At 36.1% G+C, this 26359-nt stretch overlaps 1 protein-coding gene across 1 annotated transcript; it reads left to right on the forward strand.

The window, feature by feature from the left end:
- Positions 1-222: 222 nt before the first annotated feature.
- On the forward strand, positions 223-12931 carry AGR3 (anterior gradient 3, protein disulphide isomerase family member; the record flags this gene model as incomplete). Its single annotated transcript, XM_079711957.1, has 7 exons — positions 223-331; positions 4415-4478; positions 10406-10458; positions 10996-11072; positions 11317-11380; positions 12044-12127; positions 12882-12931. 7 exons carry the CDS (start codon positions 223-225, stop codon positions 12929-12931), a joined length of 501 nt encoding a protein of 166 aa, XP_079568083.1.
- Between the last annotated feature and the right edge of the window lie 13428 nt (positions 12932-26359).

Below are 26359 nucleotides of genomic sequence, written 5' to 3' on the forward strand. Positions count from 1 at the left end.
TCCGCCATCTTCCTCCGGCTCTGATTGTATTTTTACAATAATTTAAAAATAAAATGTGAAAGTTCTAGGTGGTTGTACCATGTCAATTCACACAAGCAGAGCAATCTGGCAGCATAGGTTTGGTCTCTTAACAAATGTCTTAATGACAGCCTGAGGTAACCTACCAGATTCTGACAATTATTTTTTATCATCCAGCTGCTTCTGAGGGATTCTTGAGAAGATATGATGTTACACTCAGCTTTGGTCCCCTGTCTCTTACTCATCACGGTTTCTTCTAACCTTGCCATCGCAATCAAAAAGGGAAAAAGACCTCCTCAGACACTCTCAAGAGGTACTGGAATCTCATTTTAGTTTCTGAACTCAGTCATTTGGATTGTTTTAAAATTCATCATCTCTTGCCCGTAGTCTAGTTATAAGGCCAACTCAATTAACTGAAATTTTTTGTTGTGTATCACTTCAAAATAGGAGGAAAAAAAAAAAACAGAGAGGATCAGTTAATTTTAAAGAGTGAGCCAAATGAAATGAAAAACAACAATTTGCTGCATCTTCTACAGAAATAGTGGAGAACTGGTTTCATTGCCTACAACTTTGGTAACCAGAGTCCCGCAAAATGCTATTGATTGATATGTTATATTGATATCCTAAATGCAATCAGGATTCCCTCAAAATCTGTTCCACTGCCCTGTCCTCTCTTTATTCAGGCAGGAAAATAATTTGGAATGATTTTACACTGGGGTCCCCAGAAAATTATACTTTATCTCCACCCTCCAAGAATTTTGGTTAACCAAGTGTTTGCTATGCTGACTCCAGAAAACAGCTGCAGTATTTTTAGAGGACATAATCTAGATTCGTCATTGGCTACATTGAAAACATTTCTATTTTGCAACAACTGTTTTACTTTGGCCTGAGAAACAATTATATCTTCATCTGCAAAGAAATAATTCATAAAGAAAATTCTCAGAATTGATTCCTACATTTCCAGCTACCAGAAATGGAAAGAAAATCATTTGTCTCCAAATAGCTATTCTAAATTAGTAACACAAACCAAAAAACACTTGACTGGTACTTGGAATGGTAATGTGACTGGAGCAAACAAATGGAGATCAACTAGAGCATAATTTCAAATTTTAAAATATTGACTTTCTTTCCAAGTTAATTCATTACTTAACAAATGTATTGGGTGCCAGCCAATTGCCTGTCAGTGTTCAGCCAAGATAATTAATTCTACTTCAGTTTAAAATCACAGAAACTATAAGTCTAAAAAAATCAGTAGGTTTTTGCAAAATAAATAAAAGAGGGAAATATTTTCCTAAGTGTAATTTATCATGTACCTCCATATATACATACAACAGTTATAAAACAATGAACTCAGTAGCCTTAAAATGCCAAAGATCAAACTCACTGCCCTTAAAGACCCTCGAGGGCTGAGTTAAGTAGCATGCTGTAACTATAATTAAGGTACCAACATTCTGTGTATTCACTTCCAAGTGTCCACTAAAACTATTTGGTGAATTTTATGAAAAATATACTCAATACGTACAATAAATTTTAAACAACGTGATGAGTCTGTTATTTCAGTTAAATTATTTCAATAGGGGAGATGGCTGATAGCAGCTGGGAACTCCATTATTCAGAATTGGTTTGCATTTGGTTAAGCCTTTATCTTCTACTGGCACATAGAAAACAACTGAGAATGAGGATTTAAGGTAGGGGTGAAAGGGAAATTTGACTACAGTGTACCAAGTAGCATATGGAGCCTCTCAGAGTGCAGAGCAGCACCAGTTAAACAGAGACAGTGTTAGGGAGAAAAGGGATTATTAATTGGAAAAAGGTAAGAAATGGTTCAATAAAAAAGTGAACCCCAAATCTTAACTTCCTTTTAAACCAAAACTGCTCTGCGTCCAGCACCTGGTCCAGTGCCTGGTATACAATAAGTACTCAATAAATACATACTGGAGAATGAATAAAATCTCAGAAGATAAGTAAGCATAGCCAGTAATGGATTAGGAATTAGGAATTATGATAATGAACAGAGAACAATAAGACTGTATTGTCTTACCTTCATACACCCAGTGCTAAGTGGAGCAAGGCATATAGCAGATGTTCCTTCAATATTTGTGGAACTAAGTTAAACAGAAGCAGAGAACAGTAATTCTTCCCACTTCTGACATTCTGGCATTGAATGATATTTGCAACAGAATAGGGAAATTAAGTACGAACCTAGTCTCACTGGCTGTTTCCAAAATAACTTTTATCTAATGCAAAACGTGGCATAAACTTACTACCTGTGTTTGAGCAAAGTTGTAAAGAAAGTCTTTCAGAGTTATTACAGATAGGAAGTATTCCTGCTAAGGTTGGGGTACTAAGCTAACTTAAGATGTCTTCCAATGTTAGGATTCTAAAGTCAGGCAACAACAAACCAACAACACTTCTGGTAAGAGGGTAAAATAATGCACTCACTTGGAAAAACTGTCAGAAAGTTAAAGTTATAGTTACCATTTGATCCAGCAATTCCACTTCTAAGGATTATACCCAAGAAAAATGAAAACACATGTTCACACTGAAGTTTGCACTCAAATGTTCATAGCAGCACTATTCATAAAATCCAAAAAGTAGAAACAACCTAAATGTCCATCAACTGATGAATGGATAAACAAAATGTGGTATATCCATAAAATGGAACAATATTTAACCCAAGAATGAAGTCCTAATACATGCCACAACATGGATGAACCTTAAAAACACTGTATTAAGTGAAAGCATCCAGTCATAAGATACATCGCATCTTATATGATTCCACTTATATGAAATGTCTGGAATAAGATAATCTATAGAGACAAAGTAGACAAAGCAGACGAAGTAGATTAGCCATTTCTTAGGGTTGTAGGAGATGAAAGAATTGTGTGGTGATAACTAAAGGGTACAGGGTTTCTTTCTGAAGTGATGAAAATCTTCTAAAATTGATTGTGGTGATGGTTGCACACTATGTAAATATACAAAAAAATGTATATACTTTCAATGGATGAACTGTATTGGCATATGAATTATATTTGAATAAAGTTGTTATTAAAAAACAAACAAACCAAAACCCAACAGGCAAAAATCATGGGATCATATTTATCCTGCTTCATAATTCTGCTTCATAAGTCCTGGACATCTTTAAGCCATGGTATCAAAACCAGGAACTCCAGTCTGACAACATATGAAACTTATGAAAAAAATCTGGGTCCAAAATAGCCTGCAACTATTTCTATTTTCAAATTAATTCAACCTTTTTCATCCATAGACTGAGACATTTCCTGAAAATACTTTGAAATATTTCTGGATGTTTTGTGCATTCTTCTCCTCTATGGTCTTATTCTTCAATCTCTAATACACATTCCCAACTACTCACATCATTTCTTTAAAGGCTAGTGGGGGGACTTCCCTAGTGGCGCAGTGGTTAAGAATCCACCTGCCAATGCAGGAGACACGGGTTCGATCCCTGGTCCGGGAGGATCCCACAGGCCGCGGAGCAATTAAGCCCGTGAGCCAAAACTACTGAGCCTGTGCACCACAACTACTGAAGCCCGTGGGCCTGGAGCCTGTGCTCCGCAACAGGAGAGGCCACCGTAAGGAGAACCCTGAGCACCGCAACGAAGAGGAGCCCCCGCTCACCACAACTACAGAAAACCCATGTGCAGCAACGAAGACCCGACGCAACCAAAATAAATAAATAAATAAATAAAATTGATTCTTTAAAAAAAAAAGCTAGTGGGTTCTCTCTCTACCCATTGTGTTCTGTTTCCCTCTCCTCCACTCTTTTGGATGCTTCCAAAACAAGGGTTTTATTGAGTCTCTCAACCATGAAATTCCCACACCAGAATTTTTTTCCCTGTTAAAACTCAAAGCAAAATTTGAAATTCCTTTTTTTCAATGATGGGTTATGACTTTGAAGGAGTCAACATCTCTTGGCACTCAAGATTCAAAGACACTGTTCAGTATAGCCCAAAGTATTCCCGATAGATTTACAAAGATTAACTTAACAAAGATTTACAAAGATTAACTTAACAAAGATTAATAGATTGCAAAGATTAACTGTTATTTCCTCCTGTACATTCTGAAAGTGAGAGGTCTTGCATGGTCCAGAGATGTCCTTTCAATCACCACTAATCATAATGGCATCTACTGAACACTTACTGGGTTCAAGGCCATGGGCCTTAAGATTTAAAACATAGTCACAAAACCTCAGTAATATCACCTGAAAGGACACAACCTCTTTGTATCTAGTTATAATTATGTATCCTCCATACCTTATGTCAGACAACTGCTTGGTAGCTTAAATATCTATAGATAGATACCTGCTTATCACACCCCCAATTCAGAACTCTTTGGTAGTCCTGAGTTAACACATTGATTTCTCTCTTCTGTTTAGGATGGGGAGATGACATCACTTGGGTGCAGACTTATGAGGAAGGTCTCTTTCATATTCAAAAAAGGTAAAACACCTCTCAGTTAACTTTGACAGATGATACAGATACCTCCTCATAGGACAGCCAAACACTAGCATGTTAGCTTTTCAGAGGATACAATAAGAATTTGCTCTGATATTGTATGCTGTTTGGACTAAGAGTTGCTATTGGAATTTTTTTATAAACAACAGCTCTAGACACTTTTGTATTAATTTCCTAATTATCCAATTAGCTAATTATCCAATTAGCTCTTTTATCTGAGGAATAGCTGACTTAACATTATATTAGTTTCAGGTATACAACTTAATGATTGGATATTTGTATATATGCAAAATGATTACCACAATAAGTATAGTTAACATCCACCAAGCAAACTTTTGAATATAAATTGTATAAACAAAACAGCATCACTCACTGAGCATTATACAAGCTTAAACAGGAACCTGACTTATAGCAGCACTTCTCAAGGCTGTCTGATCACCAGAACAACTCAGAGAGCTTTTTTAAAAATCCATATTCAGGGTCAACTACTTACTGAGTATCCACTTCTATGTGCCAGGCGCTCAGTGACCAAGAGTGATGTGATTTACTAAAGATCTACTAAATCTTTGGGGATGGAGCTGAGAAACTTGTACTTTTAAAAGCACCCCAAGAATTTATCAAATATCTAAAGAATGTTCAATTCAACTCTTTGAAGAAAAAGAAAAGATTCCAAACAAGAATTGGGTAAAACACTCTCAACACCAGACAAATATTAAAAAAAAAAAAAAAAAGAAGTCTACAGAATAATCTTATTTCCAAATAGAAATGTAAAAAACAAACAACATATTAGCAAAGAGCAGACAGCAAAACACTAAAGAATATACCCTGATAAAGTGAGATTCAGTCTGGGAAAGCCAAAAGATTCAAGATTAAGAAATCTATTAATTAAAATAATTTAATATTTATAAGGACACAAATCATACAAGTATCTCCTATCTCCACAAATGCTAAAAAAGCATTTAATACAATGCCAAATCCATATTTGAAGTTAAAAAACTTATCCATCCCAGCAAAAAAAGTCAACATCATGCTTACTGAGGAAAAACAAAGTATCTCACTGATGGATTCTTTAATCACCACAATTACTGACATTGTTCTGGAGATAATAACCAATGCAATTAGATGAGAAAAACTTACAAAGGAGAGAGTGAAAAAATCTTCATTTGCAGCTGATGACTGTGTTTGTGAAAAACTTGAGAATCAGCCCAAAGTATCAGAACTACGAAGATTCAGTTAAATTAGATGAGACTAAATTAATACCTAGAAATCGACAGCATTTATATATATATATAATCAAAATAGTTAAAGGCACTTATAAAATACCTTATATAAAATAGCAATAAAAAAAGATGAAATATCCCAGGATAAACCTAACAGAAAATGTACAAAATCTGTATGAACTAAATGTACTAGTGAGGAAAAAATTACAAACCTATGTGAAGGGATATCATGTTCTTGGATAGGAAGATTCAACATCATAAAAATGTCAATCCTCTCTATAGTTAAAAAATTTGTTAAGACAATCACAATATATTAGTACAAGTTTTTAAGTGATTTTAAAATTGAAATGGAAACACAGACAGACCTAAATAGTTAGGAACATTTGGAGAAGAAATCAGTGGGGACTAGTCCTTAATCAATATGAACATTTTAATAACACAGTATGTTACCGGTAAATGAATTGAATAGAATGGAGAGAACAGAAAACTGGATACTACAGAAATTGTTTACATGATTAAGTGGCATTTTGAATCAGGAATAGGAGAGATAGAGTATGTAAAATAATTGTTAGAATTTGATAGCCATTTGTGAAAAATAAAAAAATTTGGATCTATACCTCACATTTTACATTAAAATAAATTATAAAGATTAATTATAAGGATGAAACCATTAAGGTACTAGAAGACACTATTACAAAACTGTTATTTCTTTAAATTCTTGGAGTAGGGTACAATTAGGGTGAGGCATGAGGGATGTCTAGGATGCAAAAACAAAGCACTTAATTTTTGTGCCCTAGATGCTACTCTTGCCTCACCCTAGTCCTCCTTTAGAGTTGAGTATGGCCAAAGGAAAAAGAAAAGAAGAAAGAAAAATCCTAAAAAAAAATGACTAATATTTTTGATTATGCAAATTTCTGCACAACCAGAAATTTATCATAAGCAAATGAAAAGGCAAAAAATACAAAACAAATATACAAAGTACTCATATAAATTAATAAGAAAAAGGTCAAGTCAATGACCTTGAAAAAAATGAACATAAGATAGGAAAGATAGTACACAGAATAAAAAAATTAGTAACCTAAACATATGAGTAAGATTATTTTTTTACAGCTTTATTGAGATATAATTTACATAAACATTGTGCAAATTTAAGGTGTAGAATGTGATGATTTGATGTATGTATATATTGCAAAATGATGACCACAATAAGGTTAATTATCACCTCACATAGTTAATGTGTGTGTGTGTGTGTGTGTCTGTGTCTGTGTGTGTGTGTGTGTGGTAAGAACTTTTAAGATGTACTTTCTTATCAGCTTTCAAGTATACCATACAGTATTGTTAACTCTGGTTATCACTAGATTCCCAGAACTCACTCATCTTATAACTGGAAGTGTGTACCCTTTGAGCACCTTCACCCAGTTTCCCCACCTCCCAATCCCCACCCCGGGAAACCACCAATCTACTCTCTGTTTCTCTGAGTTTGGTTTTTACTTTTTTTAAAATTCCAGATTCTACATATAAGTGAGATCATATAGTGTTTGTCTCTGACTTATTTTACTTAACATAATATGCTCAAGGTTCATTCACGTTGTCACAAATGTACTGAAAGTCACTTAGGTTGCTTCCATGTCCTGGCTATTGTAAATAATGCTGCAATGAACATGGAGATGCAGATATCCCTTTGAGATAGTGAAACAGTGATTTCATTTTCTTTGGGTATATACCCAGAAGTAGAATTGCTGGATCATATGGTGGCTATTTTTTATAAGAAAGTAAAACCACATTAACTTCCCTCTTTCATCTACTGGATAAAAGAATTAAAAGCTCAATAACCAGTTTTAGTGAGAGTAAATACTTACCTCTCACATTATCAGAGAGAATATAAAGTGGTACAGCTTCTAAGGAAAGTATATACAGTGCATCAAAATTATAAATGCACATACTCTGACGCAGAAACTCCACTTCTGGAAATTTATTTACAAATATACCCACCCATGTGCAAAATTATATGTAAGTAACATCATGTTCACCAAAGCATCTTTTTAAATGTCTGAAAACAATCTAAACATAAAAGATTGAAAAGAATTTAAATATCTATTTTGAGGAGACTAATAAAGTAAAGATGATCCATATAATGGAATATTATACAAAAGTACAAGGGAATAATATCCAAGATATACCATTATGCTAAAAAAGCCAAATGCAAATACATGTGTATAGCATTCTAGTATTTGTATTTTTTAAAAAGAAAGGATATATATATACATATGGACATGCATATGAACATACACAATTCATAATCATATACATTTACATAAGTATATACACAAGCATATGCATATGCACATGTGTATTTTGTTAAATGACCTGAAAAACTCTGGAAGCAAACTTAGATTCTTAGTAACATTGCTTACTTCTTGAAGGCAGGACAGGAGAGAGAATTTTTACTTTTTTAACTTTTAAATTTTAAACCATCTGAATTTGTAACTTATTTTCAATGAAAAACATGTAGAATTTTAAAAGATAATTCACCAAATGATGCTGATAAGCAGCTAGGCTTGGAAGGCTCTGGTTTTAGGGCATCTCAGAAGTACAGCTCCCCAAAATTTTTACTCTTTCTCTCACTCGAGTTTCTCATAATCTGATGTGCTAGTTCGTAAGATTTTTTTTCCCAATTTAAAATCCTTTATTTTTTTAATTCTTTTTACAATTCTTTTCCTATTTAGGTTATTACAGAATATTGAGCCGAGTTCCCTGTGCTATACAGTAGGTCCTTGTTGGTTATCTATGGTAGTGTGTACATGTCAATCCCAAACTCCCAGACTATCTCTCCCCCCATCCTTTGCCCCTGGTAACCATAAGACTAGGGACCACCTGTTTTATTGATAATTTGGCCTGTGAGCTAAGGATGATTTTTACATTAAAAGAATGTTTTTAATCAAAAGAAGAATAATATCTTGTGACACATGGAAGTTAGTTGAAATTCAAATTCCAGTGTTATAAATTAAGTTTTACTATAACGTGGCCACTCTCACCTTGTTGCATATTGTCCATGGCTGCTTTCGTGCAATAACAGCAGAGGTGAGCGACTGTGAACAAGACCACATGGGCTGCAAAACCTCAAATACTTATCATCTGCCTCTTTGCTTTAAAAGTGTCTGAGCCCTTTTTCAGGGGTTCCTAGTTCAGTGTCTGCCAGAAACAGAAGCTTTTCCTAAAACAGATTACTGTCTTGGTTTGACTGCCTGAACAACCCATTCAAAGTTGAACTATTAAGACTGAGTATTCTGTGGTCTTGATACATTTTTCCTTGGACTCCAGTTGGCCAGAATCTGATGGAGAAATTAGTTTTCCAAGAGTTACATCAATGTCTTTCCTTACACAGAGCTATCCTCATTTCCAGATGTTGTGCTGGGAAGAAAGGGTAGCAGTTCAGGAAATCAGAATGACTCATGCCCCTGAATTGTTCTGCCTCACAGGACACCTCTATCTACCTAAGTGCAATCAGAGAAAAAGTTATCTAGTAAAAGAATTACTACTTGGTGCTTAGCAGGTCTAAGTTCTGTATGTGTCTCTAAAGAAATGTCATTGAATATTCTTAGGCTCAGTTTTCTACTAATTAAAAAGAGGTAATAATATTTCATTCATTGGATATCTAATCTTCTCTATCACCAGTAAATGTGAATTTGTTGGCAAATGTTAGCTTTCTATGTTATAAATTTTAAGAGATAAGTTGTAGGATTTATTCTTACCTAAAATTAACTTATATTCTAAGTTTGAGGATTAAATGAAATTATTTACACTTCAAAGTGTGTTATTTAACACTTTTGAGACTAAAGTTTGAAAAAACAGGATTATTCAGTAACAAGTATTTCATATGATTACATCTGTTGTTTTTAAAAAGATTTATGCTTGATACATACACACTCGTCTATCTTTTTTGTACCTAGCATCCTTGCAAAATTAAAGAAACATTTTTAAAAACATCTTATATACCCGAATCATAATTATTTTGTCCTTCACTGTAGTTAACATTCTAATTTTTCTCATATTCTAAACAGCAGGGTAGTCAATGAGCTACCAGCAAAACTTGTCTTCAGAGTTAAAATCAAAATGACACTGAAAAATATATAGGAAGGGAACTCTCCCTGAGACTGTTGGTAATTGTAAGTTGTGACAAGAATAAAAGGTTGTGAAAATGGTCAAATATTAATAGACTTTTTGAAAAACTGAAAACAAACAAAAAACCTAAGTAAAAACTTCGACAATTCCAAAATTTTATACCAGATGTTCATTGGAAATGAATACTACCTTGTTCATAATATCCTTTCATCTATGGAGACAGAATTGACTTTTATTTTTCTAACTGTACTACAGTATACATAAGAACTGCCTGGTAAGCTTGTTAAGCTAAGGACTCCTGGACCTCAACCCCACAGATGCTGATTGAGTGGGCCCAAGAGGGAGCCTGAGAATTTACATTTCTAATGAGCTACATTTCTGGTGACGCTGATGCTTCAGTGCTGAGGCCATGTTATGACTAACAGGACTACAGACTACAGTGCTGTGATTTGTCAGGCTGAGATGTTTACTTTATGTCTCATAGAAAGTATGAGAATCTTAAATCTAATTTCACTGTACATTTTGACTCAAATTAATCACTTGGCTCAATTCCACACTCTCTCTGTTTAGTAACAAGCCACTGATGGTTATTCATCACTTGGAGGACTGTCAATACTGCCAAGGTAATTTTTTCTCCTGAGATCTTATTGTATCTCCAATATGAAGTAGGAAAGTGACCTGGTTACAAATTGTTAAGAAGGCACTCAGGAAACTCTATTCCAAAAAATAAAAAAAAAGACAACTGCTAGAGTACCACCATTTTACTAAGGTGCTTAAAGACTGCAATGATTGTTAGTAATCTATTGAATATATTTATATTATATGTCCTTTAGAATTTTATATCCTTCTTCCTCCCCTGCCCCCCCCAAAAAGGTAGGAAAACTGGCTGAAAGAAGATGCTGTTTTAACCAATGAGTCAATGAATTACATGACATTATAAAACTGGTGATTTCATCAATGTGATTCTCTCTTGATGTCTTCTTGGATAGACTCTGTCCCTCATTGCTTTCCAATGAGAGACGACGTGGCAATGGGCCAATGAACTATTTACATCCAAGTTACAGATGCAAACAAATGCAAAGTACTAGCTTAATTTTGCTACATTATATTGAAGGTGTCTTGATCCTTGAAACTAATTGACATTATGTTTTCTCCCACAGCACTAAAAAAAGTGTTTGCCCAAAATAAAGAAATACAAGAAATGGCTCAGAATAATTTCATCATGCTGAATCTCATGGTACATGACCTCTACAATGTTTTCTTAATATCTCAATTCAGTGGAAAAGCTGAAACTCTTTTTTTGTCTTTTTTTAAAGACAAAAAGAGCTATAAAGTATTAGTGGATATAGAATGTTCTATAGAATTGTAAGAGGCCAAAATATACAACTTACTGAAAGACTTGTTTACATAAAATATTTTTAAATCAACTGTTAAAGACAATCCAATCCAATAACATTCTTTTTTTTTTGTCTGTTTCCTAGCATGAAACCACTGATAAGAATTTATCACCTGATGGACAATATGTGCCTAGAATCATGTTTGTGGGTAATTGTATAATCTCTTTCCATCAGATTTAGAAAATCAGTAGCCTTCTTGCTTTTATTTACTTTTTTTTTTTTTTTTTTTGCTGTACGCGGGCCTCTCACTGTTGTGGTTTCTCCCGCTGTGGAGCACAGGCTCCAGACACACAAGCTCAGCGGCCATGGCTCACGGGCCCAGCCGCTCCACGGCATGTGGGATCTTCCCGGACCAGGGCATGAACCCGCGTCCCCTGCATCGGCAGGCAGACTCCCAACCACTGCTCCACCAGGGAAGCCCTATTTACTTTTAAATGCTAGTTCAAGTACTATTCCTTTTAAAGGGAAGTCATTAGGAACCCAGTCAATAACAGTTCTTGTTAGGTCAACAATCAAACTCATTATATCTATAACTTGCAACTTATAAATATTAAATTTTAATTTTTTAAATTAACTGATGCTATGAAATCAATATCCCAATGTAGTTTCTGTATCATTCTCTAAACTATTATATGTTGACAGAGACCTGTGACACACTAAAATGAGAAGTCAGATTAACTCATAAAGAATTCACATGTATGAAAAGTGATTTTGCTTATAAATTTGCTTAACGTTTGTTTTAGAGTAAGAGGCAAGAATGATTTTCAGAATATTTTAAGTAATATGTAAGGGGCTTATTTTTTCTTGGCAGATCCTTCTTTAACAGTCAGAGCTGATATAACTGGAAGATACTCAAACAGATTATATACATATGAACCTCAGGATTTACCGCTATGTAAGTATTCACAAATTATCTTGAACAGTGATACTAGCAACACTTGACTGTTAGAAGGGTCAATGTTACCCTACATGGGTGCTTCCCCACAAACAGTGCTACCCACACATCACAGTCCCTGGGGCTGGTAGTGGTGATAGTGGTTAAAATGCAAACTCTTAGCTCCCATCAAAATCAGAATTTCTGGGGCACCTCAGAATCTCTTTTTTCAACAGGGATCTCTAATAGTTCTTGTGATCACTAAATGTTAACACCACCAAAAAGAATAGAGTACACATGAAAATTAAACCTTAAGAAAGCCAGTCCATTCTTCTGGTATGAAAGATTATATGTGATTTCCTCAAAGTGATCATAATTAAATCTTTTCTCTTCCTTTAATGCCTATAAGCAAGGAGATACAGTCTGACTTGGGACTTTAATTTTTACAACATTCACTATCAACTATGTTTAATAAGAGAGCTATGCCTGTCATATCCAGCAATACTGCTACAAAATAATCAGTTAACAAAACAGGTACTCCCTCAAAATTCCTTTGATAATTTTTTTTAACATTAAGTTAATTAACCAGCTCTGAATGGTCTAATCCTTAAATTTACATATACACTTTTAGCATAGTATTCTTTAAGGTTGCAGATAAATCCCCAAATCTTTATAGCTGTTAATTTTAATGGGCCAGTTTTAAATTCAGGGGTTAATTTAAAAATTTGATACTCTCATTTACTAATAGAATAATATATATTTACTTCTATTACAGTGATAGAAAACATGAAGAAAGCATTAAAACTTATTCAATCCGAGTTATAATGTATTACCTCTAAGAGGTCAAATGTCACGAAGAAAAACTTCTGGCTAATTGACTAATACTAATGGGCGGCTAAATGAATTTTGTAACATTACCATTTAGATTTTTAATGTGTTTGAATATTCTTAGGAAGGTAAAATGATATTTCAATAAATATCAAAACCAGAGCATGACAATATTGTGGTTTGATTTCTGCCTGCATCGGTAGCAAAGAAAGCTTGCTGATAGTTATAGTGGAGACAGGAAGACCTAAATAAGAGGTGTCTACACTGCTTGTTTCTATTTCCTCATCTATCATCCATTCCGCCAAGTAAGCTAATCTTAATTCTGATCCCTCTATTAAATCGAACCTGCAAGTTTAGGTCATAAATGATCTTCATGTTGCCAAAGCAAATGGATGCACCTCTATCCACTTATTATTTAACTTTTAGCAGCATAACTTTTAGAGTTAACCATTTATTTCTTTTTTTTATTTTAAAACAGACACTTAAAAAGTAATTACAATAAATTTAAAATATATTTTAAAACTTTTAATATGTTTTGCTTAATTACTGGGTGGATATTTAACACTTTTAATCATTTTAAGAAGAATGTAACTGCCTCCAGAATATTAAAGAATACCTCCAGTTAACTAGCAGAAGAGGAATCTATCCATTCTGAAATTATTAAACATTCAACCACCAACTCAATTCTTCACAGGAATCATTTGGAGGATCACATCCATGTCTTCTATTCCTTTAAATAACACACACACAAAAATCCTAATTTTTTATGAACAAAATTTCCTTAATCATTTGGAGTAATTCTAATTACTAATGGAAACCCCATAGTCAGCTGGGAATAATTCTCAGAAACAAGAGAATATTTCAGATGGGAAAATTTTTCCTAATCCATAGGATTTGATTACATTTAAATAATTTGAAGTTTTGAAATATAAAGGTACACTTTTATATGAGACAGATATACAACATCTATGATAACAATGTCTGATTAATTCCAATGTTTCATAAGTCAGAGAAAGAAAGGTTTCTTCCAAGTTTTATCTGATCATTATTCAGTTCATTTTAAGCAGACTTTTAGCAACTGATCTATTTGGATATAAACAGTTCACAAGACCATCAACACTAGATATCCATGTATCCCCACTGCAAAAGAATATTAAATATCCTATTTTTTTTATTTTAGATCAAAGTTTGGAGTTAACTTTTTAATGCATTCTAAGAGACCAAAGTGTACTGGTATACTCTAATAATATAATGTATGAAGACTAATATAACTGATTTCATTGTTGCATAAATAGTGCAGAAGCAGAAAATGTCTGTGGTCATTGCAGTGAACTAAGAAGGAACCAGTTGACAATTTAGTTGCTGATTTAAGAACTAATAAAATAGAATATTCACTTGTTTTTCTTCAGTTAGTGTAAAAATGTTACTAAATGATAAATTATTCTTTACCATGAAAATATATGTGCCTTTATATTTTTATCATATGTATTTAAATTACATATAATTCAATTATGCATATAATTATACATACACTAACATTTACTATACATCTAGTTTATATATATATAATTTGATAAGTTATGTCAATCAATGTAGTCTTGTAACCAATTTAGTTTCCTTCTCTACTCTACTTTAACAATTAAATTCTATATCTTAGTTGATATTTCTATCTAATTTCTTCACTTTATAAAATTAGTGGCTTAGATTCCATTACTTCTGTGGTTACCCTTAGCTTTGAAATGCAGGACTAGGCATAGAACCCACATGTGTATATATAACTTTACTTCTATTACTTTTAGCCTTGTAACCTCCAAAAAAGTATTTATTCTTTCTCTAATACATCCAATATTAAGAATTAAATTACTTACACCAACTAACTGAAACAGTATGCACAATTCTGTGTGTATAGGCGTTTTCACAGAGGAGTTTGGGGAACTTTCAATTGCATTTCAAAGAGATAAAACAGTTTAAAAAGTTACATACTCAATGCAGAAAACTATAAGACACTGATGAAAGAAATTAAAGATGATACAAACAGATGGAGAGATATACCACATTCTTGGATTGGAAGAATCAACATTATGAAAATGATTATACTACCCAAAGCAATCTACAGATTCAATGCAGCCCCTATCAAACTACCAATAGCATTTTTCACAGAACTAGAACAAAAAATTTCACAATTTGTATGGAAACACGAAAGACCCCTAATAGCCAAAGCAATGTTGAGAAAGAAAAATGGAGCTGGAGGAATCAGGCTACCTGACTTCAGACTATACTACAAAGCTACAGTAATCAAGACAACATGGTACTGGCAGAAATATAGATCAATGGAACAGGATAGAAAGCCCAGAGATAAACGCACACACCTATGGTATAAGGGAGGCAAGAATATACAAAGGAGAAAAGACAGCCTTTTCAATAAATGGTCCTGAGAAAACTGGACGGCTACATGTAAAAGAATGAAATTAGAACACTTCCTAACACCATACACAAAAATAAATTCAAAATGGATTAAAGATCTAAATGTAAGGCCGGACACCATAAAACTCTTAGAGGAAAACATAGGCAGAACACTCTATGACATCAATCATAGCAAGATCCTTTTTGACCCACCTCCTAGAGAAATGGAAATAAAAACAAAAATAAACAAATGGGACCTAATGAAACTTAAAAGCCTTTGCACAGCAAAGTAAACCATAAACAAGAACAAAAGACAACCCTGAGAATGGAAGTAAATATTCGCAAACAAAGCAACTGACAAAGGATTAATCTCCAAAATATACAGGCAGCTCAGGCAGCTCAATATCAAAAAAATCAAACAACCCAATCCAAAAATGGGCAGAAGATCTAAATAGACATTTCTCCAGAGAAGATATACAGATTGCCAACAAACACATAAAAGGATGCTCAACATCACTAATCATTAGAGAAATACAAATCAAAACTACAATGAGGTATCACCTCACACCAGTCAGAATGGCCATCATCAAAAAATCTACAAACAATAAATGCTGGAGAGGGTGTGGAGAAAAGGGAAACCTCTTACACTGTTGGTGAGAATGTAAATTGGTACAGCCACTATGGAGAACAGGATGGAGGTCCTTAAAAAACTAAAAATAGAACTACCATATGACCCAGCAATCCCACTACTGGGCATATACCCTGAGAAAAACACAATTCAAAAACAGTCATGTACCACAATGTTCATTGCAGCACTATTTACAATAGCCAGGACATGGAAGCAACCTAAGTGTCCATTGATAGATGAATGGATAAAGAAGATGTGGCACATATATATAATGGAATATTATTCAGCCATAAAAAGAAATGAAATTGAATTATTTGTAGTGAGGTGGATAGACCTAGAGTCTGTCATACAGAGTGAAGTAAGTCAGAAAGAGAAAAACAAATACCATATGCTAACACATATATATGGAATCTAAAAAAAAAAAAAAAAATGGTCATGAGGAACCTAGGGGCAGGACAGGAATAAAGACGCAGACATAGAGAATGGACTTGAGGACACGGGGAGGGGGAAGGGGAAGCTGGGACGAAGTGAGAGAGTGGCATGGGCATATATACACTACCAAATGTAAAACAGAATACTAGTGGGAAGCAGCCACATAGCACAGGGAGATCAGCTGGGTGCTTTGTGACCACCTAGAAGGGTGGGATAGGGAGGATGGGAGGGAAGGAGACACAAGAGGGAAGAGATATGGGGATATATGTTTATGTATAGCTGATTCACCTTGTTATACAGCAGAAACTAACACACCATTGCAAAGCAATTATACTCCAATAAAGATGTTAAAAAAAAATACGAGACAGAAAATGCAATTAGAGGAAATTGGCTCTGGGCACAGAAATATTTGCAACTTAAATTTAGGCATAATGGGTCAGTTTGCTGGAATCACATGCTAGAAAAAGATCAGGAGATCACAAGCCAGGAAATTCTGTGATGCGGCCAAACGAAAGGACGCTTTGCTTGAGTTCTGTGGGTTGTAAATGGTGTGTCGAGAGCATCCCCTGGCATTCTAGATATTCACCAGAAAAGAGTGTTCTGTGATTCTGTGCAGTCACATAGAGCTGGGCGGGGGGGCGGGGCGGGGTTGGAGAGTGTGGTTATGTGGTTCTGGGAAGATAGTGTAGGAGTTGGCTGGAAGAGGTTTTTTTTTTTTGGTGGTACGTGGGCCTCTCATTGTTGTGGCCTCTCCCGTTGCGGAGCACAGACTCCGGACGCGCAGGCCCAGCAGCCATGGCTCACGGGCCCAGCCGCTCCGCGGCATGTGGGATCCTCCCAGACCGGGGTACGAACCCGTGTCCCCTGCATCGGCAGGCGGACTCTCAACCACTGCGCCACCAGGGAAGCCCCTGGAAGAGGTTTTAAATAGACATTTTATGAGAAGAGAGAGTGAAAAGTCTATTCATATTATGTTTTAAAATAAAAGAAATTAATCATAAAAAAGAGTTATATATTCAAAAAGAGATTAGAATAGGATTGTCAGTAAAGAACATCCAGTTGAATTTAAATTAGAGACTAGCGACCATTTTTTTTTTTAGTATAAGTACATCCTATGCAATATCTGGAACACAGTTATGCAAAAAATGTATTTGCTGTTTATGCGAAATTCACTTTTAACTGGGTCACCTGTGCTTTCATTTGCTAACAATGGCCACCCCAGTTTAGAATCACTGCACTAGATGCCCCTCCTTCTCCTCCTCTTTCCCCTTAATTTTTGCCTAAAATAGCAACATTTGTTTTTTTTTTTTTTTGCAACATTTCTTTATATTTCAAATCAATCTCTCAGTTTCTGAGTTCCAGAAAATAACCTCAATTATTTTATAGCATTTAATCTCTCCTAATTTAACTTCTACTCTGTGCCAGACACTGTGTTTGATATTATAGATCCAAAGATAAATTAGATAAAAATAAGGCTGTTTTGTTCCCGAGAAGAGTTCATAATTTAGTGGTAAGAGAGATCACTGAGGAGAAACAATTCCTTAAGAAATAATGTAATAGGACGATGTGGGAGCAGGGGAGAGATGGCCCGACTCCTAGTGGGGCTTCACACAGGATGCAGCACCCATGAACCTTGAACAAGAATGTATTCCACCATTGCGGAAATTCACATGATGAAACAGAGAATAAAGCACGTTATAGAGGCTACAGAAATTCTCATTCATTGGTTTAACTCTAAAATACAAAAGTATACAAGGTTTTCTTAGCAATGCCTTTGAGAATTTTAGATTAGGCTTAAGATATACTGTGTCAAGCTTCAGACAAACTTCTTTAACAAATAGGATTACATACTATAGAGACTGATAGAGATGTGCTTGAGAGTCCTCAGTAGCACTCCTTAGAACACAACCGCACTTAAAGGGACGCGTAATACATAATCTGTGTATCCACGGACATCCTTACTGTGTAGAGAAAGATAAGCTTTTTTTCTGTTTTTAAAAATTGTTTCTTATGCAATGTCTGTTTTTTAGCAAAGTGAAAAGCCCTTGGGAGCTGAAAATCAGTCTCTCTCTCTCTCTCTCTCTCTCACATACACACACCCCCCCACACACCCACACACACCCTGCCCCCTCACAAAATAAGCTGTGACTGCTGTGCGGGGATACAGCAAGCACCCACAGGAGGATGCCATTAAGTGTGTACCTCCCCCGACGTTGGCAGTGATAAACTTTATGAATACCAGTTTATGGACATCTTTTCTTCAAAGAAGAAATAAATCCACTGCCCACAGCTTTGAAATCAGGCAACTGGATTTTTGCTGAGTATTGACTACTGCAACTTCTTGAAGTATATTATAGTGCAAGGATAGGATGCTGTTACAAGTTAAATTATGTTCCCCCAAAATTCATAGGTTGAAGTCCTAAATCCCCCAGTAATTCAGAATGTGACCTCATTTGGAAATAGAGTCACTGAAGACATCATTCATTAAGTTAAGATGAGGTCAGACTGGAATAGGGTGGGCCCCTAATCCAACATGACTGGCATCTTTATAAAAAGGGGAAATTTGAACACAGAGATATGCACAAAGACAGAATATCCTGTGAAGATGAAGACAGAGATCTGGAGATGCTACAGAAGCCAAGTAATGCCACAAGTTACCAGCAAACCACAAGAAGCCAGATGAGAGACGTGAACAGACTGTCCTTCATAGCAATCAGAAGGAACCAGTCTTGCCAACACTTGGATCTCAGACTTCCAGCCTCCACAACTGTGAAACAATAAATTTCTGTTGTTTAAGCTAGCCTGTGTGTGGTACTTTGTTAGACAGCCCTAGAAAACCAATCCAGATGCTCTCCCCTCCCCCATCCCCAGTTTGCATGATTCCCATGGTAGGTAAGGAAACACCAAAACTTCTCATCACACACTTAAAAAGAAGGCCTGCTAGAACTGAAGAATCATTTTTCACAATAAGTTTGTCTGGTTCTAATCTATCAAACAAATTTCTGCCAAATTAAATGTTATTTTAGTACTCAGAGCTGTATATAATCGGTTAAGTTAGGTTTATGAAATATCAACATCTAACACTGTGGTTTTAATGCAGAAACAAAAGTCATACCTAGAGAAAGAGTTATTATATTTCGTATTTTTCGTTATTATGAAAGCAAACATACTGAACTCTTTCTACGTTCCAGGCACAGAGCTGAGGTCCTTGCAGAGATTATCTTATTAATACCTCACAACAAATGTGAAATACCGTGACCCTCATTTTACTTATGATTAGCTGGGGCCTGAAGATGTGCAATAACTTGATAAAAAGAGAAAAAAGAAAAAAAAAAAGTCATATAGCTAATTAGCAGAGCCAGTGCTCAAACCCGGCAAGTTTGGCTCCAGGGTCAACACGTTTTACCACCATATAATTCTGCTTTGGATCTGTATGTTGTAAAAAAAATATATGTGATTTAATTAAAACTGACAGTGTGCAATAACTGAAAACATGTAGAGTATGTCCTTTATAAAGGAAGTGCAGTTCACATTGATTCCAATTAACATTTTATAGAAAGACTGTACACGGTCCTGCCATTCTTGGCTTTGAGCCTCCACCCCCAACAAACCGAAGGACAAGCCTCTACCAGCTTTTGGTGATTCTGCAACTGATTCTCAACATGAGCATCCAGGGAACCAAGAGAAGAGGGACAGGACAGTGTGGTTTCAAATCCCAAACACACCTCCTCGTTGACAATCACGAATCTAAGTGACCCATTATTCCTACTTTATCACGCTATGCACCGTACCCATAGGAAAACTTCCAAGAAGACAGCTTACCTTTGGCAGAATTCTTCACATTCTTTTTTTTTTTTTTTTGCGGTACACGGGCCTCTCACTGCTGTGACCTCTCCCGTTGCGGAGCACAGGCTCCAGACGCGCAGGCAGCGGCCATGTCTCACGGGCCCAGCCGCTCCGCGGCACGTGGGATCTTCCCGGACCGGGGCACAAACCCGTGTCCCCTGCGTCGGCAGGCGGACTCTCAACCACTGCGCCACCAGGGAAGCCCTCTTCACGTTCTTAAAGACCTCTTTTCGGGTTACACATTGCCCTCTTGAAATCGTGCACTACCCAGAGCCCCTCTTGCCGGACCAGCTCTAGGTAAATTCTTACATCAGCGACTTTTGCCCTCCTCTGTAAGGTATTTGTGATTAGTACTTCCACCTGTGTTCCCATCCTTAATGATGGAAAGCTGAAGCTATCTATTGAAGCTTTAGTGCCTCCAGGTACTAACAATTAATGGGCTTTCAACTACCCCTTAAGACTACCTGTTCTGTCTACCTAACACCTGGAAACCATACTGAAGGTACTGTCTTCTGACTTTATTAATCCTAAGGCATTTAGGAATTTTATTTACACTAACCATAAGCTTTTTGGTATCCTAAGAAAAAAATGCAGAGTAAAGCAACACACCCCAAAAGAGCAAGTTATGTAGCCTGATTTGCTTTCACGCCTATATTTGGCAAATAACTTGTATAAATCACACAGGAGTCTTAGACAATCATGTTTCTTGGGTCAGCCATGTTAATACCACTCTAAAACCTTTGTAAAAATTATGTGGTAGTCTGTTTCAAAACTTTCAAGCCCTAAAATATAATCATTAGTCATCTTTCTGTATCCATTGTGTATTAGAGTCTTTCCAAAGAAGGGCAATCTCAGAGGCAAGGCCTTCAGGGGAACACTGTACGTGATGTGATCATCCTGAAATTCTTGTTCTCCGGGGGGCTTCTTTAAAAAGCAATGGCACTGGGCTGTACACCTGAAACTAACATGATGCTGTAAATCAATTACACTTCAATAAAAAAGGGTATGCAAAACCAATAAAACAAAACTAAAAAACAAAGCAATGGCAGCTGCTTCAAGGAACACCGCTCCACTACACTCCATTCATTCTCCAGATTTTATAAGCTTATTGTTACGTAGCGAGAGCAACCTTTTCAGGGAGAACTCGAAGGTCAAGGGTCAGCCAAATAGAACTTCTGGTCATTTAAAAAGACAAACCACTGTGAGCAGAGTATCCTTTTCTTGCTATCATCCTCTCCACCAATGATGATCTTTTTCTCTCTCAGCTAATGTGGACCATCACACCTGTTGCTACCATGGCAGAACAGGAGGTAATTGATTGGTTTATTTCATCCCTTGCACTACATTATTCCCCTGAAGAATTTACAAATGCACCCACATGCCCAAAGCTGACGGTATTTTTTAGCCTCCGTTTGACCCCATTACTGCAAAAAGTTTTCTCTAACAGAACCTGAAAGCAATCCTTATGGGCTGTGACAAATGTCCACACCCTTTGGAATCTGATCAGGTCATCTTGGCATGGGGCAGCTCAAACAAACCCGGGCTGCATAGTGTCAGCGGCCTTCACTTAGGAGCTGGAGGAACAGGATACCAGCCTGTATCCGCCTCCTTACAGGTGGGTGTTGGCTCATTTTAGGCAGATGGTGGGTTTACAAGTCTAATGTATTATATATTTCTCAATAGACAAATATTTGCACTGGACCAGAATGAATAAGAAAACATTCCTCAGCTTAGTTTCCAAAGTATATCCGAAGTTTTAGGGCACCTCAGCATTTAAACAGCTGTAGGAGGTAGGGGAATGAACCATGGGTCCTATTGTTCCTTTCTCTTCTGCTTAAAACCTGCCCCAATCAATAAAGGAAGAGGATGGAAGGCAGACGTGTAGTGAGGTCTGTTGGCGATTTACTAGATTTCTCCCATCTGGAGAGCCCCGTGATGCATAAGTACATGCACACTTTAGCTCTAATAAAAGGGTACAAGTCAGGTTCCCAACTTGAGCCAGAAAGTGTGGCCTATCTAGTCTTCTTTCTCTAGTAATTTATGTTGTTTCTTTCCACAGTATGATATGGTCATTTTTCATCGTAAATGTGAACCACACTGGTGAAGAAATTTAAATAAATGTTCAACAGGGTTAACAGAATATGAGTTTCACATTACACCTTTAGAGCACGAGTATACATACCTGTCTCTCCCTTGTAGGCCTGTTTTTTTGCTTTTGTTTTTTCTATACTTACTGAAAAGGTGGGAGATTGGTAATTAATTTGGCTTCCCTGCTGAACTTGAAAGAGCTGCCCCACTGCAGGGGGAAGGAGACAGATGGATTTCAATGGGATGATGACATTATGGAAAACACATAACCTTCTCCAAAGCAGCAACCAAAGAAAAGCAAGTTGGTCATTGGAATGAAAATTAATTTCATAAATACAGTAAATATTTTAGGTCCTCTAAAATATGGTATTTTGACTTTTGAAAGTGAGTCACAGTAGGAAAACTTCTTTAAATGACTATTCCCCCGAAAAGCAAAATAGTTTGACCCATAAAATTTCTCTTCCAAGGTAACTGGAAAATTAGATTTAAGAAGGAAGATAATTTGATTCATCTGATTTTCACCACAAGGAGAAAGCAATCTGAGTGAGATAGAATTTCCAAAGGACTTCTTATATTTCCTTCCAGAAGGAAGGTCCAGAGAAATGCAGTAATTGAATTTTCTAGTCATGCAAGAGTGGCCTGACATGGCTTGGACTAGGACCACAGACGATTATCTGGGGGAGATTTAGTGAAACTATTAGGGAAAGACAGTTTCTCTCTCTCTCTCTCTCTCTCACTCTCACAAATTTAAGACAATTAGAGGGGGAAAAAAAGGGACTTAAGAGAAGTGAGTTATGACATGAATATCCATTTATGTTCTTTGAGAAGTGCAAGTAAAAATGGGAATAATTTTTAATTATTTTTGTTGGATGGAGCCTATAAGGCCTGAGAGTTACTTGAGTTAGAATCATTACTTTGATCAAATATTCTGCTTAATTATGATTCATGATGCGTGAAATATCTTCAAAGCATAGATTTAGAACATATCTGTCTTAAATAATAAAATTAATCTTTGCTTATTTAGAGCTTTCTAGTATCTTAGATTTTCATCACATGCAAAGAGACAGACATTTCCCTCTCTCTCTATTATTCAAAATCTCAGGAGGATTCCATACCGCTGATGCCTCTCTTGAAATATTTCCCTACTTTTGTTATTTTAACTCTCCATACTGTAGGTTTTCTACCTGCCTTCCTGTTCAATCTTCTCTAATGTCCTCCCCAAATCTCTGATCAACCTCCAAACTTGGAAAGCACTAGGGCTCCATCATAGGCCTTCCTTTACTTTTTACCTATAATCTCTCCATAAGTTACCTCATCTAATTCTATTTATTTAAAACCTACTGATAAACTGATGACTCACAAATCTTATTTCCAGTCCTGATTTCTCCACTGAGTGCCAGACTCCATGTTAGTAAATGGCACCATCTTTATGGTTCAAACCAAAACCTTCCCATGACTTTGGAAAACTCACCCATGATTATTCCTATTTCTCATTCCCCACAGCTAACCCTTCACCAAGTCCTTTTGACTGTACCACCGAAATATATTTCTTTGCATATGACCTTTCCTCTACCTCCAATGTCACCCTCTAGACTTATTCACTATAACATTTCACATAGACTATTGCAGTTGCTTCTTAACTATTCTTCTTGCTCCAGTTTTTCCTTTGTAAGCCAATAAATCTTCTTTATTATTTAACCGAGAATAACATTTTAAAAAAATGGAACAAGGGCAAACCATTCCTTGGCATAAACCCACTTAATGGTTTCCCAGTGGACTGTGTCTCTGCATGTTCAGATAAGAAAACCCAGTTCAAATTGACTTAAATGATAAAGGGAATTCACTGACTCACATAAGGAAGATCCAGAAATAGAGCATCTAAAAAATGTCATCAAAGTCCCATTTTCTGCTTTCTTCTGCCATCCACAGTGTTGAATTTCTCCCAATAATAGTTCATAAAATGTCTATCAGACACAATCAGGATAACAAATTTTTTTGTTCATGTCCAAAAGGAGGGAACAAGTGTCCCATGGTTTGCCCTAATTGCATGTCTTGGGTCACAGACCCACCCCTGACAAAAATGACTATGACCAGAGGATTGGAATATGCTGATTGGCCTAAGCCAACTAGGACCCATTCATGGAGCCGGAGACGGGGTCAGCTTCTCACTGAAGAATATGGGCAATGCATGAAGATAGATAAGATTCAGAAAATCAGAAAAACGGAAGAAGGATGTCTTAGTTCAGGCTGCTGTAACAGAATATCATAGGCTGAGTGACTTAAACAACAATCATTTATTTCTCACAGTTCTGGAGGCTAGAAGTATGAGATCAGGGTGCCAGCATGTTTGGGTTTTTGGTGAAGGCTCTCTTCTTGGTCTACAGCGAGCTGTCCTCTCCTTGTATTCTCACATGTTAGAGAGAGAGAGAGACAGACAGACAGACAGACAAATAAAGTACTCTCTTGGTCTCTTCTTTTAAGGGCACTAACCCACTCATGAGGGCTCCACCCTCATGACCTAATTACCTTCCAGAGTCTCCACCTCCTAATGTTATCTCATTTGGGAGTTAAGATTTTAACATACAGATTTTGGGGGAATACAAACATTTAGTCCACAACAAGGGGAAAATGAAAGTTAGGCAGGCAACCAACAATATCCATGGTTCATGGCCTGTAAGATGCTACTGATCCATTTCCTTTCTCCCAGCCTTCTATCCAACAGTCTTGTACCAGTCTTCTTCTTGCTCACTATGTCCACGTACACTGGCACTTATATTGCCCTCTCATGCCAAGAAGCTCTTTCCCATCTCAGATTATTTGCACTCACTGCTCCTACCTAAAATAGTCTTTGCCAGGCAGCTTTTCAATTTGTTCTTTTTTGTTCCTCTGATCTTAACTCAGAGCACTGCCTCTTCTGAAGTGGGCTGTTTAATAAACTATGGCAGTTATACACACCCCCTTTCTAACCATGTGACCTTAGATGTCACTACATCTCTGAGGGATTTCATCACATTGAGTATAATGACCTAAAAGTTCATTTTACCTTTAATTACTATAATTTATACATTATTAATTGAAATAGAGGTTTCATTTAATTTAAACATAATTAGCTATTTGCTATTTTCCCCTTTGAAACAAAAAGAAATTCTCAGAGAAGCATAAAGGAAACCAATCTTGAAACCTTGCTTCCTCAGCAGTCAAGAAATTCTATTTTTCAGCAACAACCCCAATAACAGAAGGAATATAAACTAACAAATCTGGAGTTATTGCAGCAGGGATCATATCTGCAATGGCCATAGTAGATGTAATAATCCTGATTACAGGCAGCTGTTTTGCCAACCTGGTCAGTGAAATGCTTTCTTTTGAAAACACTGTCTATAAGAATCCCAACTCGTACTGTATTGTGATCATTCCTTCCATGAATATGAAGATCTTAGACTGGTTTATTGTAGTGTATAAAATCACTAAGTTAAGTCTTTAGGAACATGACTGATCTCTGAAAATTAGATACAGTGGAGGAATACAAGAACCAATATTTAGCCCATTTACTACAACAATGACTTAAAAACTACAAATTGATATAAAATCTTGCAAACCTGCTGTGATAGATTAGAAAAGCTAAATTTATGATAATTGACTTATAAAAAAAATTTTACAAGAGAAATGTCAGGATAAAACTAGGTACTGGAGCCCTTTGATGCAAGAGATGCCTTTATTTGCAGAAAAGGGCAGTAATTCACAACACCATCAGATGCCCCAATAAATTTCACTGGGTTTTGGCTGTGTTCCTATGAAACTTCGTTCCAGCAGAGACCCTATTAAATACTGACTACCTAGTGTCTATGTGTGATGATAGTTCTCTGGGTAAAAATACGTGTATTTACAAGACAATACTGGGAGGCTCATGCTGGTCTCATTTCAGAGCCTCCTAGATTTTTGACAGTCTTTGACTATTCAGTTTAACACTACTGCATCAATCATTTAGAAGGATTCTTGAGTTATTTGTCATTTCCTCATATGTGTATGCC

Source organism: Hyperoodon ampullatus (genome assembly GCF_949752795.1).
Source record: "Hyperoodon ampullatus genome assembly, chromosome: 9".
Taxonomy (NCBI): Eukaryota; Metazoa; Chordata; class Mammalia; order Artiodactyla; family Ziphiidae; genus Hyperoodon; species Hyperoodon ampullatus.